The 16580-nt window shown below is 51.5% G+C and overlaps 1 protein-coding gene across 1 annotated transcript; it reads right to left on the bottom strand.

Annotated features, from left to right (window-relative positions):
- Positions 1 to 3348: 3348 nt before the first annotated feature.
- Positions 3349 to 4805, bottom strand: TMEM121B (transmembrane protein 121B). The gene is made up of 2 exons (XM_039491231.1): positions 4587 to 4805; positions 3349 to 4536 (listed from the first exon to the last, which is right to left on the bottom strand). The coding sequence occupies exons 1-2, from the start codon at positions 4803 to 4805 to the stop codon at positions 3379 to 3381; spliced, it is 1377 nt and encodes a 458-aa protein (XP_039347165.1). The 3' UTR covers positions 3349 to 3378.
- Between the last annotated feature and the right edge of the window lie 11775 nt (positions 4806 to 16580).

Genomic DNA, 16580 nt, shown 5'->3' with positions numbered 1-16580 from the left:
CTTTTTGGTAAATTGGTCTACTCTACAACTTGGCTGTTTGACTATAGGGAGCGGAGTACTCTTAGTTTAGGGAACTGATTCATTACTGTTTGAATGGTACCTTGGTTTGTTCTTTGAGTATATTAGTTTTCTGTTTAATATTGACTGTTTTCTTGGGGGAATCCCTATGTGCATGCAGGCACACCTGCCAATTCTTCCTTTTGGCCAGGAAGCTAGCATCCCCTTGACATATCTCAGGTCACAGAGGAAGAGTTCACAGTACTTAGTTTTACAATCACAGTCACTCACAGCACCAAGATTGTCCAGACGAATAAAAAGTTACTGAAGAGAAGGCCACGGGCCAGAATTAACACAATTGCCCTTAACAAGCATTGTGTTCAGGGCTCAGATAAAAATAAAGCACTCATGGGAAAGTTAAGCCTAGTTCTTTGCAGCTACATCTTCCCCTGCCTGTTCTTCCCAAGCTAATCACCCCAGCAGCTGTAGTTCTAACAGATAGACACTTTAGACCTGCCCTTCCTGAACCAGAGATGGGGGCTGCCACAGCGCTAGGGACAGAAGAGCCTAATGGCAATTATACAGTTCCATCCATGGGCAGCAGAGGGGAAAGCTCTCAGCCTGTAAACATTTTGTAATAACAGTGTCTTAGAGAGTAGGACATCTACCCTGCTCTGAGAGCAGGGAGGTAGTGGCAGCAGTTCTGGTTCTAGTGCCATGACTTCCCCTGAAGCCCAAGGGTTGAAGGGAGGAATGTACATACATGTATGGGGAAAGTCCCAATTGTGCTGTATAAGTCCAGCACAGGCTTTGGATAGTGATTGGATGCACTTTGTTCCCTCTTCTAACTGGCCAGGATGGGATTATAACCCTTCCTCCATGAATGCAATCCTATCAAAGAGCTGTGAAGAGGAAAAGTTACCCTTCAAACCCTGGCTGGTCCTACTTCAGTTCCACTGGTTCCAGATGCAGCTACAGATGGTTAACAGGTCATGCCCTAAACTGGGCCAAACTGATTCATGGAACTTAAAAATTAAGGACAGCTGCATTTCAACAAGACCAAGTGCTTTACAACTGACTCCTCTACCCTCAACCCATGCACATGGAGAACAGTGTTGGGATACAGTAGGTTGCACCAAAGTGTGTGAGATACACCCTGGGACCCTTTCACAGGGGGCTCATTGTAGCACTTCACTTTCTGTGTCTGGACATTAAATGAGGTTCAGCATCTAGCCCACTCCAAGCAGCACCAAGATTCTCCTGTTGGGGTAGAGGGGAACAGTTCACAGGCTGCATCCTCAGCTCTAGGGGTAGAGTGTCCATGTACCTACAGCCAGTCTTCCAAATCTCAATAGAGGGTGCCCTTACTGTCCACATAAGAAATAAACACTGATCCTTAAAACATGCATATCCACAGAAAAACAAGACCCTCAACACACAGATGCTGCTGCTTGAACAAGCAGGTGACCCTGTTCTCACCGGAAATAAACATTTCAATCTGGAGGGGCTGTAGGCCCTGAGCCATGTCCATTTCAGACTCACTTGTGTCTTTAGCACATAAAGTCAGCATAAGTTGCAACAAAATTCAAGCACAGAGGTAGACATTTTCAACAAGGGGGAAGGGTGGCTCCCAGGATGGCTCCCCTTTAAATTTGCTGGTCACCACCCTATTCTGAGAAACTCCCCCAATTGGGGGTTCAAAGTCTCTTCCTCGTTTCACCTCAGTGGGTGGAAAACAGAGATGGTACCTTTGCAGGATACAAGCTTAAAAGCAAACCTTTTTGTGGTCATATATCTGCAAGGAGATCGCATCACCACTTAGTCTCTGCTAAAGTCTCTCTTATCATGCTCAGCGGGAGCTGTCAAAACAGTCCACTGGTCTCCATTGCTTAGGTGCTGAGGAATAATGAAGAAACAATGAAACCCATGATGCAAATATGATATGGCACACAAGAGGAAATAGACACCACAAAAGTTGCAGAGGCCTGCAAGGACAGGCGTACTTTCCTGGGAAAAGCTGCATTATTCCCTAGGGATAGTATGATCTCTGGGTAGACTCCACTGATGGATTTGTGCAGGGAAAAGGGAAAGAGAAATGAGGTGTTAAACTAAAAAAAACTGTCCCTCACCTGCTCTTAATTGCAATGTCAGTGATGTGAGGACCCTGAGCAGCAGGCAGAGCAGTTCTGCCAGGGAGATGAATAACTTCCCCTAGTGTAATGGCAGTATTGCTCAGTGACTTTCAGCTGCATGGGGAGCAGCTTTGCCTGTCAGGAGCAAAGGACTGGTACGGGGAATCTGACCAGAGTGGTAGGTAGCTAAGGCAGGGGATGGTTGGGGAACCTCCCTCTACCCTGTGGTCTCTGAGAGGTGGGTAGCCCCCTCTTTATTCCCCAGTCCCCATAGGCAGTAGTGTTAGGAGGCCTCTCAAAGACAGGAGAAGAGTAAAGAGAACCTGACCAGCTCCCAAGGCTGGGGAGGAGGCAGAGGTGTGGATCTCCCCTGTCTGTGCAAGGAGGTTGAGTTCATGAGGGCGGCCAGGGGGAAGGTTTAGCTGGGTAATTTCCCTCTCCCCTCAGTTCTGGAAAGTCGAGCTCACAAGATTAGGAAAGGGGGAGAATTTAGGGGGCAAGGATAGGTATGGGGGTAACTTCCTTTCCCCTCAGAACTATGTGACCGGCCCATAATACTGGTACAGAGCAAGGAGGCTGGTAGCAAGTAAAGAGATCAGTGCTGGTTATGTAGACGAGAGGGCTTGGGGTATGAAGGGCAAGGGATGGAGTTAAGGTGTGGTAAAATTAAGCCCTCTGTCCATCCCCACTGCTTAGGGTTAGGTGTTACTAGGTGGCAAACTGGGGCTGGAGGGGGCAGGTGACTAGAGGAGTGGGTTGAGGGGGCAGGGTTCCTGGGTGCAGTTAAGTAAGGGATAGCGGAGGGGGCAGGATTCTTGGGTGGAGATAGCGGAGGGGGCAGGGTTCCTGCGGGGGGAAAGCGGAGGGGGCAGGGTTCCTGAGTGCAGGTGGAGATAGCGGAGGGGCAGGGTTCCTGGGTGCAGGTAAGGAGGGTGAGATGAGGGGCAGGGTTCCTGGGTGGAGATAGCGGAGGGGCAGGGGTCCTGGGTGCAGGTAAGGAGGGGATAGCGGAGGGGGCAGGGTTCCTGGGTGCAGGTAAGGAGGGGTGAGATGAGGGGGCAGGGTTCCTGGGAGGGGATAGCGGAGGGGGCAGGGTTCCTGGGTGCAGGTAAGGAGGGGATAGCGGAGGGGGCAGGGTTCCTGGGTGCAGGTAAGGAGGGGATAGCGGAGGGGGCAGGGTTCCTGGCCGGGGAGGGGAGAGGGGTGGGGGTGCGGTGGGGGCAGGGGTCGGACGCCCCCCCTCCCCCGCTCAGTTCTGGGCGCTGACCGCCAGGGTGTTGACGTAGCCGTGGGGCCCCATGTCGTTCTCGGAGATGCAGTGGCTGAGCTGGGCGGCGCCGGGCCCCGGGCCAGGGGCCGCGCTGTACTTGGCGCCCCCGGCGGCGGGGCGGAGCAGGCAGCAGCTCTCCATGGCCTCGAGGCCGCGGCAGGCCAGGAAGAAGAGGTTCTTGAGCATGAAGACGGAGAGCGGCTGCTGGTAGCGCAGCAGCAGGAGGCAGCGCAGGGCGAGCAGCGGCGCGTCCAGCAGCCCGGCGGGCAGCAGCAGGTGCAGGGCCAGGCGGGCGGCGCCGGGCGGCCGGGCGGCGCTGAGCTCGTAGAGCCAGAGCACGGGCGAGGCCAGGCAGAGGAAGTAGACGGCGATGAGCAGGTAGCGCAGCGGGCCGGGCAGCGGGGCCGGGCGGCCGGGCTGCAGCACCAGCTCCAGCAGGGTGAAGCTGTCCAGCAGGTCGAGGCAGGTGGCCAGGAAGGCGGCGGCCGCGCGGTGCTGGGGCGGGGGCTGGGGCGGCAGCAGCAGCTGGCCGGCGCCGTCGGGGCCGATGGCCCGCAGCAGGCAGTAGAGCAGCGGGGCGGAGAGCGCCAGCGTGACGCGGAAGCCGGTGGTGCCCAGCGGCAGGCGCAGCTCGATCAGCTCCAGGATGGAGGTGCCCAGGATCAGCGCCGCCTTGGGGGTGAAGGCGATGGAGTAGATCAGCCAGGCCAGGTGCGCGTAGGCGAAGTCCCCTCCCCGCAGGGGGCCCCCAGCCCGGCCCGCGGCCCGGCCGCCGTGCGGGGGGTGCAGCAGCAGCGGGTGCAGCGGCGGGGGCGGGGGGTGACCCGGCGGGGGGCGCTCCCGGCGCCGGGCCCGGCTGTTGCGGCAGAAGAAGATGCCCCAGCCGGCCGCCAGCACCAGGTCGGTGGCGATCCAGCTGCACCAGTAGAGGTCGGTGACGGCGATCAGGTAAAGGTCCAGCAGCGCGCCCTGCCCCAGCAGCAGCACCAGGGACAGCGCCCTGTAGCCCCAGCGCGACCCGCCGGAGCCCGCGCCCGGCCACAGCAGCCCCCGGCGGTGGCCGCCGCTGCCCCCGGCCGGGCCCGCGCCCCCGTACAGCTCCCCGCCGTCATGCTGCAGCCCGAGCTGCTGCTGCTGCTGGAGGCCGGGGAGCAGGCGGCGGGGGCCGGCGCGGCCGGGGCCGGCACCAGGGGTTTGCTGATGCTCTCCTCCTCCTCGCCCCCGCTGCTGCTGCTGCTGCGGGCCCGGGCCGAGCCCGAGCTGGAGCCCGACACGCGCCGGCTGCGGCCGCCCAGGAACAGGGGCTGCAGGGCGGCGGCGGGGTGAGCGGGCGGCGGCGGCGGCTGGAAGGAGCCGGAGGAGGAGGAGGAGGAGCCCGAGCGCTGGTTGGAGACAGCTCGGTGCATTGTCCTCCCCGGCCCCAGAGCGAGGGGCCCGGGCCCCGGCCGCGCCCAGCCCCGGCCGGCGGCACCGAGGGTTGGGGCCAGGGGCTGGAGGGGGCCAGCGAGAGCGGGGCCCCGCCTGGATCCGCCGCAATCCCGGAGCGGCTCCACCGGCGAGAGGCGGACTCCGGAGAAGGCAGCGGCGGCTCCACGCGCGGGAGAGGCGGGGAGCTGCGAGGGGGCCCGCGGGGGGCGGGGAGAGGCGGAACGAGGAGACTCCCCGAGTGAGTGGCGGGGAGGCTGAGGCGAGGCAGCTCGGGTGGGTGGGTGCGTGGGCTGGAGCGGGGAGCGGCTGTGCAGCGGGAGGCAGGGCCTGGGGCCCCCGGAGCAGAAGCGTGTGCTGAGCCCAGGGTCAGGGCCTCGGCCCCCGCGAGAGGAACCCCCCACCGGGCCGGGCTGGGAGCACAAAGGCTGCAAATTGCTGCCCTTGGGCTGTAATGAACACCAGGCCCAATCCTCAGTTAGCACATGCCTCCTCCCCCGACTGCATACACGTGCCACTGCCAATAGGTTACCCCCCCCCCCCCAACTAGGGCTGCGATCCCATAGCCACATGACAGTAGACAGACAGCAGACGTCCCTCGTGCCACGGCTAGGGCCTTAAGAGTGCCACAGGGTTATTATTGAGCTGGTGCACCCATGACTGGGCACTAGCCCCTCCTGACCTCAGTCTGATCTTCAGCGCTCAACATGCAGGGACAGTCCCTCCAAGGCAGGCAACTGACCAAAAAAGGACCAGCGGGTGATGGCCAAGCATGACTTCAAGCCTCTTGAGGCCAGGTCTCAATGCTACAGCCCTATTACTGATAAAGAAAGTCAACCCCTCTTATACCCAGTAGTCACTGCTGGCAGTGCTGATGCCATACTGCTCGCCTTCTGCTATCTTGATCTGAAACGGCCATGTTTCAGATCCATATAAGAGGGTCGGAAGTACACAAGGTTGATAAATCCATGCTTTTGTATATCATTTCACCTTCTTTTGGTGCCAGCCCCTATGCAGGGCCTTCCTGGTTGAGGCCGCTAAACCTATTCTCCTTCAGATGGAACCAAGGTTTTGTCACTAGCCATAACTATTCTTGGCAGCATTGTTTTCAAACAACCGCGCTATAATGTTAGCACCACTGTCTAATGTATTGGATCTTTGTCTTCAGATTAGGGTAAATTTACTCACCTGAGCATGAATTTTCTCAGGTTGACACCCTGACGTTTGTTTCGCTGACAGGCTTGATGATGATTCTTCAGAAGTCTACTGGGTCCTATTGAAAAGCAAGAGCTTTTGACCCAATAAATCTCTATTGCTTTTAATGTTGCTAGCTATTATACTTTGAACCGTGAGACCTGTGTTTTAGTTCTACCAGTTGCATGGGTTGTGAATTCAGCTGTCACTCTGAAAATCTCAGGCACCAGTCCTCACCCACTTTGCAATAGTCTAGTTTATGGACAGGTTGCTCCATATACTATTAGTGTTGCTTACGGTAACTGTGTTGTCTTGATGGCTGCACCAAAGGCATCTGGATGTGCTCAGCAATGCACTGGGCTGTGCTATGAGCCCCATGCATTGGCTATATTCATTTAGCTACCCTGAAGGTATTGCCTCCAGTGCATGGATCATTTTTGCCTTTTGATTGGAGTTTTGTTTCACAAAGCTTGTGGGACTTGTGGTCTGCTGTTGGTCAGAGCGTCCTCTGTCCCATACACCTGGTTACTATGAGGAACACTCCAATTTACCATGCTGGGGGTAAGGGGACAGGAAAACTAAAAAGGTGGTACTAATAAGAGACCTAGTGAAAACCCTTGTGCCAGAGGCTGTTGGCCAGGGACTCAGATCTTTTTATTACTCAGTTCAGCCGGGGTACTGCGTACATAGAGAAATTCCCCTACTCCAGTGGGACAAAGCCCCTGGTTACATGTGGGAAAAATAGAAATGGCATTCTCAAGCTCAAAAAGCAAAATACATCTGTGGTCAAATCCTTGAGCACTGCAGGGTGCAATACAATGAGCTAACTGTTTCCCTGGTGATCCAATATAGCACAAAATTCCTGGTGCAGCACATGGAGGTGGTAACAGTTCTTTAAGAGCAAGCAACAGTAGCTATTAAGCACATAGACTAAATTGTAAATAACCTCCATGCATAGCTCCTCCATTTTCAGCAACTTTAAAAATAATGGCTAGGGTGTCTGATTAAAACTGATACCAAACCCAACTGAAGCCAACAGCTGCAAGCAGGTTTTAATAAAATAGCTATTGCAACTGCCTAAAAATTACCATGGTCAGGCTTCACAATTATTTGGGAAGTAGGAAGCAGAAGGGCCTCCAAAGCCCTCCCCGTCTCCCCCATCCCTCTTTAGTGGGAGGGCCTGGCTTTGGCAAGGGGCAATTGTTTTTGACAAAATTCAAGAGGAAACAAACCGGCCAAAAGTAAAGACCGAGTGCTAAAATCCTAATTATGGCTCTCAAGCACTGTCAGAAATTGGGAGCTTGAGGGGAAAATGGAAGAGGCTACATTGAATTCTGAGAGTTTGAATTAGAGGAATCACATTAAGCCACATTTAAAATGCAGCAAGCGTGGGATGGGAACACTGAACAGTGATTCTGTGATGCACATTTGATCAGATAACTGCAGTGTCAAATGTGCAGGATGGAAGTCTATAGCCTTACATAGAACATTTTCACCAGGCCAGTAACAAAATACAGAGACATTTCAATTTATTTATTTCAAACACTGAAAATATGTCACTAACGTGCTCATTCTGTACTGTAAATTCATGGCTACAGTCATTTTGCTATAGACCAGTGGTTCCCAAACTGGGGTTCATGAAATGTTACAGGGGGTTCTGAGGAAAAAGTTCCCTAATGGCGGACAGAGCTGTCCCTATGGAACCCCAGGCAGCACGGGGCCAGCAGCCTGGAGCCCCTGGACTTCCCAGAGCTAAGCAGATCAAAGCAAGCATATCTATCACATTGAGGGGATTTAAACTTCAAGACTCCTTATAAGAATTGGAAAGGGAGGTGGATATTTTTTGCTGTTTTTTAAATTAAATAGGCAGCTAGTGTTGTTTTTTAAATTATTATGAAGAACAAGTTTAAGCTTTGTTGTAACATGCATTGTTTGCCTGGACTGCTCAAGACCTGAATGCTTGTGTAGGAGGAACTCTTTGAGTTGGCTTCTTAAATACCTTCATGCTGTTTCACAGCTGATACTCCTTGATGACCCACAGGAGCCTTGTGTAACCTTGCATAACAGGCTTATTCAAAGTGATACAAGCTACAAAAGTGAGATCTTGGTAGAGTGTTGCCATTTTCATAATGTAATAAAAATACTGTAATGATAACTCATAATTAATAATAGTGTGTAATAAGCATGTCATTAAAAATCAATTTTATATTTCCAAGCTTTTATAATTTATACTCAGGTAAAGGAGCAAATCCCTGGAAATATTCATTTTTAGGAGGAGGTTCGTGAGACTTGACATTTTAGTGAAAGGGGTTCACAGGTTGTTAAAGTTTGGGAACCACTGCACTACAGTATCCCTGCTAGAAAAATTTTTCATAGCATACAAAAAATCGACAGAAACAAAGAATATTACACCAATGAACTGCCCTTCCCTGCCAAGAAAGGAAACTTGGCAGGAAAGTTAGAAGCACCATAGGCCAAATTAATTCCTGCGGTAGCTCCAGTGACTTCGGTGGGATTTATACCAGTGGTGAATGTGGCCCATTGATTGAAAATTGCTGCAAGGATGTATTGTTCAGGCCAAATGTGTCAGGTCATGCTCAGAAGTTTTTTGGACAAACAGAACAAAATACAGAAAAAGAGATGTCTCTTTAAAAAAAAACACAGCAACCCCTAAGATGACAGAAGCCGCTAAACTAGCCCTGGCTGCCACTGCAAACATTCATAAAACACTCGCTGTATTAACAGTTTTATTTCCCCAAACAACTTCCCTTAGCTTAGACAAATACACTGGTTCAAAGGAGTAGCTCTGGAATCAGATTGGTTTTAATATTAAAGCTAAAATTCACATCTAAAATAGATGTAAGTACACTATTACAGAACATACAGTAGAGCAGATGTGGGCAAACTACGGCCCTCAGGCCACATCCGGCCCACGGGACTGCCCTGCCCGGCCCCTGAGCTCTCGGCCATGGAGCCTAGTAGCCCGGCCCCTCCCCGCTGTCCCCCCTCCCAGGCCACTGCGCAGACCACGCTCTGGCCTGCCGCTCCCGCTGGGCAGAGTGGGGCACGCAGCTGCAAGTTCCTGCTGCTGGTAAGGGAGTGGGCAGGGGGTTGGGTAAGGGAGCGGGGGATCCTGAGGGGCAATCAGGGAGGAGGGGGCAGTTGGATGGGGCAGAGGTTCTGGGGGGGGGGGGCAGTCAGGGGATGGGAAACGGAGAGTTGGGAGTGGGAGTCCCAGGGGCCTGTCAGGGGGCAGGGATGTGGATGGGGTCGGGAGGGCAGTCAGGGGACAGGGAGCGGGGGGAGGGTTGGATAAGGGGGTGGGATCCCAGGGGGCAGTTGGGGCGGGTGGTCCCGGGAGGGGGTGGTCGGGGGATGAGGAGCAGAGGGCGGTTGGATAGGGGGTAGGAGTCCCAGGAGGGGGCAGTCAGGGGACAAGGAGCAGAGGGGGTGTTGGATGGGTTGGGAGTTCAGAGGGGGGCAGTCAGGGGGCGGGAAGTGGGAGGGGCAGATGGGGACAAGGGGCCAGGCTGTTTGGGGAGGCACAGCCTTCCCTACCTAGCCCTCCATACAGTTGCGCAACCCCGATGTGGCCCTCGGGCCAAAAAGTTTGCCCACCCCTGCAGTAGAGTCTGAAAAAGCTCTCTCTGGACTAGGGAAGAGAAGGATAAACTCCAGCATTGGGATAGAAGGGAGGGACTCCCTGAGTCTCTGCTCACACAGTCTAGGCTGGTGCCACTGATGGGATCATCTCCCTCTCCAGAGATTTCACTCTCTCTCTCTCTCTCTGTCACCCAACCCCCATTTCTACTGGATGAAATTCAAGCTCCTCCCCATGTACAAGGCCCTCAGTAGTTTTGCCCCTTTTCCTGCTCTGTTTTTCTCTTTTCATACTTCTTGCCTCATCCAAAGTCCACTGACATCAATGGAAGATGCAGATGCTCCGCAGCTGTCAGGATGAGCCCCTTAGAATGTAGCTGTTCAGGGCAAGAAGCATCGCTCAGTGCTTGGCCAGTGCTCTGTAAAAAGCACTTCTGTATCAATTAGTGAAGGCCCATATCTATTGCTGGTCAAACCACCCATAAAGAGGCAAATTCACTCCAAAACAGAAGGAGTTGAAGTGTGACAAGAATCTGTGGGGGTGGAGGGTGTATGCAGTTGGGAGTACATGATACACAGAGTACAAGAAGCACTGGCAATGATACTGAGGCCACAGTCCCACAGAATATTAACATGTCTTGTTACTCACTCCCAACTGTTAAATGGTTAAACTGTACCTCACCTGCAGCTAATTCCTATAGACCAGTGTTTTTCAACCTTTTTGAGATCAGGGACAGGCTTGCTGCCTCCCTAATCTGTGTCAGGGAGATCTCAGGGACTAGCACCATTGAGAGACACTGCTTTAAACAGAAGGCAAAGGGATTTCACTTCACTCCAACACTAAGGTACAGCCATTAAAGGACTTTTCTGCTTTCCGCTCCCCTCCCCAGCCAAATACACACACGCATGCTGCAAAATAGAACAGTCTACCAAAAAGGTTAGGCCCTTAAGATTCATAGACGACCATCATTTGGCCCAAGGTCACTCAGTGTATATAGCCAGAGGCTGCTCTAAGTGGTGCACTTGTTTTGGAGGGGTGGGGAGAAATAGTTTTTTTGCACCACTCTTTAATCCCTCACCACTTTTGGCTCATGCAAACAGACAGACTGCAGGATGCACTGGGTGTGCCCTTACTTGGCTAGAACCTGGATTTGAGAGCAGGGAGACGTGCAGGAAGGTCCCCTCCCTACTCCTCTACCCCTTCCCAAAGAAAAATGGCTTCAAAATCCTAATTAAAAGCCTTCGAGTGAAAAGTTATGGGTCAAAATACAGCACTGCCTCAGCAGCATGATCTTCAAGTAATAGAAGCATGTGATTAACTCACTACCAATGACAGGAGCTGCTGAAGGCCACCCTACACTCATAGCCACAACAGGTTAGCGGATCACACTGTTATAGCTATTGAGGCATCTAAAGATGCCAACAGGTACCTGGGCACTTTTGAAAATCCCACTAAGCACCTGCCTCCACCTTTAGGTGCCTAAATACCTTTAAAAATCTGGCCCAGAATGACAAGTGGAAGGAGTGACCAATAGTTATCAGTCAACAGCTGTTTTGTGACCCACGTCTATGTAAGGCTACTGCCTAGTGGAAAGCTGCCCACAGCAAAGAAGACCCATCATAATTAGCACCCTTACTGGCTGGCTATGTTGGGAGACCACAGACTGAATTATCATAGAGGATGAGCTCCCCTTCCACTGTTAGAGGTCACCCAGCTAGGTAAGGGTTGGGTACACAAGCTGAGACGATGGGGGCTGCTCTACAGCTAAACAGAACTTGTGCCCTTGTGATGGCAGGCTGGCACACATAGTAAAGGTCACTTAACACAGAAAATTCGCTTAGCACAGAGTGGCTCATGAATTTAGATACAATTCCTATGGCTGGAAAGCTTCTTCAGTGATGTATTAAGTCTAAAATCCTCCACATAAGCGACAGGTCTGTAAATGGTGTCATTTGGAGCAACACATATTAGCAAGACTTCTTTACACTTCCATAAACCAAGAAACTGAGAGCAAAGCCTCTGTTCTTACCACCACCCTGACTGTTCCCAGTAACACTTGACCCCCACTAAGACCTGTGGGGAGAACAAGCCCAGGTAGCTCCGGGGCGGCTAAGGAAGGAATAACTTCTCATTGTAACTTTCATAGGCCTTGCTACCAAGGATTCTCTGATGTTTGGCCTTGCCTGTCTTTTGTTAAAATGTAACTGTGACTGAATGCAGCCCTGTATTCACACCCTGTTGTAATAAGCTTTGTATAATATATGCCTTGTGAGGTACTATTTGAAAGCTAACCACTCTCTGGTCAGTAATAGCCTGGTGAAATATATGTAGCAACATTATATGTAAAGTTATGAACATAAGCTGAAATCATAATTGAAGTGTGTTTACCAGACAAACCTGGGGAATGAATAAACTTGTTTCTCAAACACAAAGGACAAGTTGACACCACTAGCCAGCTGTCATCAAAGCTGATGGGGCATCAAGTGGCCATTCTTTGGCAAGGAAGAGGGGGAGGAATGAACAGCTCTGCATCTTAGCACACAGCAGCATGAAACTTCCCCACCACCAGATTCCATAGCTTTCCATTGGAAAGAACGTTATCTAGGCGTCACTCCCAGGAAAATGTATTTCAAAGGAGGACTGAACTATAAACGTGAGGGGCAAAAACACCCCATGTTATCTCTCCATATCTGATGCAAGAGATCTTTCCGCTGCTCTATTGTGTGTAGAAATACAGCGCCAGAAACGCTGTCCTGAAAGCGCTGGAAGCAGACTTCAGCACTAAAAGTGCTGACCTGTCACCATTAGCTGAAGTTGGAAGCAATTGGAATTTGGTCTTGTTTGAATTACTAAAATTGGAGTGGTGACAGTGAAACATAATGTTAAGGTCCATATAAGTGTATAATTTGTTTGATAATTATAAGAGTTAAATGGTTAATAAAGATGGTTTTAAGCGGTTAGAGCTAAGGAAAACAAAATGGCATTGTAAGCAGTCAGTCAGATAAATCCAAAATGGAGATCTGGGAGAGATTCAACCAATAGCAAACAGGCAGGCTGAGGTGATACAAAGGTCACTCTAAAACCTGAGAAGAGGGGTTAGGCAGAAAACACAGGTCTTCAAACAGGTACAGCTTTGATTGACCAATAGCAGGCTTGAAGCTGATTGGTTCATGATAGGGATTAAAGAATCAATCAATCAGAACAGATCAAAATATGTATATAAGGCAGGGAGCTGATAGGCTTTAACTTGTTTTGTGAGGGAAAAGGTACTGGGGTGTGGGTGGCAAGATGGTATTGGAGAAAATAGAAACAGGAAAGAAGGAAGACCACTAAAAGAGCTAAATTGCCAAGAAGCAAGCAAGCAAAAAAAGCAGCTGCAATTAACATTAATGCTATTGCAGAAGGACCAGTTGAAGGGAAGAAACCTTGAAGAAGTAAGCATAGGGACATACAAATTTATACATTACATAGAGTATGTATGAGATAATAAAGCTGGATAATTGTGTGTGTGGTATATGTATAGTTTTAATGTTTAAGAGCTTGTAGTCAGCATCCTATATAACTGGCTATTGCACATAGAATGTAACCATTTAGAGATGTTTTCCAGTTGCAGGATATTACAATTTTGGGTACTTTAACATGCATCTGTGCTAACAACATTTTGTCTTTCTTAAGAAAAGGGGTGATTTATTTCTTTGATATATATTTTAGATCATCTGTGTTTTCATTGTTTAGAGTTATTGTATTAAAACATTTTTATTTTAACATTTTTGTTTTTGAAGAATTACTGCCTAAGTGTCAATCCTTTATGAGGACACAGATATAGCCTTTTTCTCAAAGGCTAACAGTCTGTTCTCAGGAGTCCTCCACAGGTTGGGTGGCAACCCCCCACTAAAACCCTGGCAATTCCTCTAGGGTGGACTATCTCCTGTTACCTACTAAACCAGATAAAACAGACAATCTATTTACTGATGCAGGCAGGCCATTATAGCTGTGCTTTAGGTTGGATTTTGGGGTAACATATCCAGCTCATCACCTAAGACAACAAAAGAAACAGCCAATGGATTTTTGGAAGCAAATCCGGGCCTGAGTTTGGTGAGAGTGCACTAAAAGCACGTGGGAAAGGATTTAACAAACTGGAGTTGGTTCAAGGTGAAGTTTAGAAAACATTTTATCTTTATTTTTCTTGTAACCATTTCTAACTTTAATACCTCATTACTTATACTCAGTCTCTTAGATAAACTTGTTATATCCTTTTTTAATTAAAACTAATCCAGTGTTGTGAATTGTTTGGGTAACTTCATTGAAGGTAGCAGACTGTTGTATGCTGATCACCTTAAAGGGGCAACAGACATAATATATTTGGACTGTCCAGGAGAGGGCTGGACACTGCAGAACACATCTTGAGGGAGAAAATCCAGGACTGGCAGTGTGTTGGGATCACCCTACAAGTAGTGACCAAAGCTGGTGAAAGCCACTGTGGCTGAGGTGTTGCTGGCAGGCTGCTAGGGTCAGAGCTGTGGCTATACGTGGGCACTCAGGGTGTGACCTGCATGCTGTTTGTGAGGAGCCCAGGTGGGAAGCTACAGTAGCTAAGTGTTGTGAGGCACCCCCAGTTACTGGTCAAGTGGTGACACAGCTCCTCCCTGGTCTGTATAACACTCCACAGTAACTAAGGGGGGAGGAGAAGACACATACTACCTCTTTGCCAGGGTCACTGACAGAATACACAGCTTGCTTCAGAAACTACGGCCCCCTGAATTAGTGTTTCAAGTGGAAGGAAGGAGCCTGGGTCCCTGTGCACCCCTACTAGGCTAATCCAGTGTTACCAAAGAGGAGGTATGAAAAATAAGGTGCTCCATAGGAAATCAACACACCTGAACTCTGATATTTTAACTGAGACCAAAATATATTTATGAAAAGATCACAGCTTATGCTCTGCATGAGTGGCTGCTTAAAAATGGGTATGTTTGCAAAGAGACTGGCCCTCAATGCTGATCTCATTTAGTGGTGTGAGTTGGTAACTCCAGTGATCTCAACAGAAGTGCAAAGGCACAAAAAACAGAGACATCAATCAGGCCTTTCCACTTGGTATCAAGAATCATTTGTGGTGCTGCCAGGGTGGAGCACATGAATCTTTAGAGGATTAAAATTAACCTGTTTCTGAGATGACATCTATCATAGGACTGGAAGGGACCTTGAAGGGTCATCTAGTCCAGTCCAGTCCCCTGCACTCATGGCAGGATTAAGTATTCAGGTTGAGTTTCATCTTTGGAAATTTTCAGATAGTCTGAAGCAGGGGCGGCTCTAGGCACCAGCGGCGCGCGCGCGCAGGCGGGGGGCCATCCTGGGGAGGCGCTCTTTGGCCTGGAGCTCCCGCCATGCCAGGCGGCGTCCACTCGGACGGGGGACGGGGGACCTGCGCGCTGCGGCCCTGGTCGCGCGGTCGGGCTGCCCCGCTCTCTTGAGCTCCGCGGAGGCGCAGGCGCGCAGGTCGCGTCCCCCGGGCCGTGCCGGACCTGGCATGCCGGCGGGAGCCCACCGGGAAAAATCTCGCCCCCCAGCATGCCCCAGGAGCCGCGAGGAGGACCCGCGAGGACTGGGGAGGGCGCGGCGCGCGCTGCGCTGGGCGCTAGGGCTTGGGGCGCCCCGAGCCGTGGTCTGAAGGGTTTTTAATGAAGACACAGGCCTCAAACTCTCCCCTAATAATGAGGGCTAAGGAACTGGAAGCTATCAGGGTCAGGCAAGGAAGGAAAGTTAAAGCAGGGTCTGGCAGTGCTGCAGCAGCATTAAGCTGCTAGCCCAGGGGTCGGCAACCTTTCAGAAGTGGTGTGCTGAGTCTTCATTTATTCACTCTAATTTAAGGGTTTCGCGTGCCAGTCATACATTTTAAGAAGGTCTCTTTCTATAAGTCTATAATATATAACTAAACTATTGTATGTAAAGTAAACAAGGTTTTCAAAATGTTTAAGAAGCATCATTTAAAATTAAATTAAAATGCTGATCTTACGCCGCCAGCCTGCTCAGCTCGCTGCCAGCCTGGGCTTCTGTTCACCTAGGCTGGCAGCGGGCTGAGCAGAGCCTGTGGCTGGGACTATGAGACCCCAGACCTGGGGGGGGGGGTTCCCAGGGGTCAGGGCAGAGGGCTGGGTGTGTGGGGGAGTTCAAGGGTCAGGGCAGAGGGCTGGGACTGTGGGGATGCAGGGCAGAAGGCTGGGTGTGGGGGGGGTGTCAAAGGTCAGGTCAGAGGGCTGGGAGGTATGGGGGGTGCAGGGCAGAATGCTGAGTGTGTGTAGGTGGGGTCAGGGCATCGGGCTGGGAGGTGCAGGGCAGAAGGCTGAGTGTGGGGGGGGGGGGGGTCAGGGCAGAGGGCTGAGGTGCTCGGCCTGTAGGGCTCATGGCAGGGGGCTGGAAGGGATGTGCCCTGTTCCACCCCTTCCCCCTCCCCCTCCCCCCAGGCTCTGTCCCTACCGCTCTCTGCGTCCTGCAGGGAGCTGCCTGCACACTGCTGCTCTTTCCCCCTCCCCCTCGCAAAAGCCATCAACTGATTGGCTCAGGGAAGGAGAGGGGGGTGGGGCAGGAAAGTACCATGCTGGGGGAAGCAGCAGGGGAGGGGGAAGCTTGGCTGCCACAGAACCAAGCTTCTGCCTCCTGCCCCCTCAGGGGAGAGCGGTGGGTGGGGGGCTGAGTTAGGGTGGGGGGCTGAGTTAGGCTGGGGGCCGGGACCGTGGCAGGCAGCTGCGTGCCGCTCAAAATCAGTTCGCATGCCATGTTTGGTACGCATGCCGTAGGTTCCTGACCCCTGTGCTAGCCCCTCCTGGAGTAGCAGTGACTACTTTGGAGAGCACTTCACTGCAATTTGGGGAGAGGAAGGAAAGGGAAAGAGAATTAGAGTTTAGAGGCATCCCTGAGGAGCGAACTACCTCTAGGAAAAAACTTCTGCATTTAAAAAGCCCAGTGA

The sequence above is a fragment of the Mauremys reevesii genome, linkage group 1 (assembly GCF_016161935.1).
Source record: "Mauremys reevesii isolate NIE-2019 linkage group 1, ASM1616193v1, whole genome shotgun sequence".
Lineage (NCBI taxonomy): Eukaryota > Metazoa > Chordata > Testudines > Geoemydidae > Mauremys > Mauremys reevesii.
The sequence above is the reverse complement of the archived record's forward strand: the minus strand, read 5'-3'. Positions and strand labels throughout refer to the sequence as shown.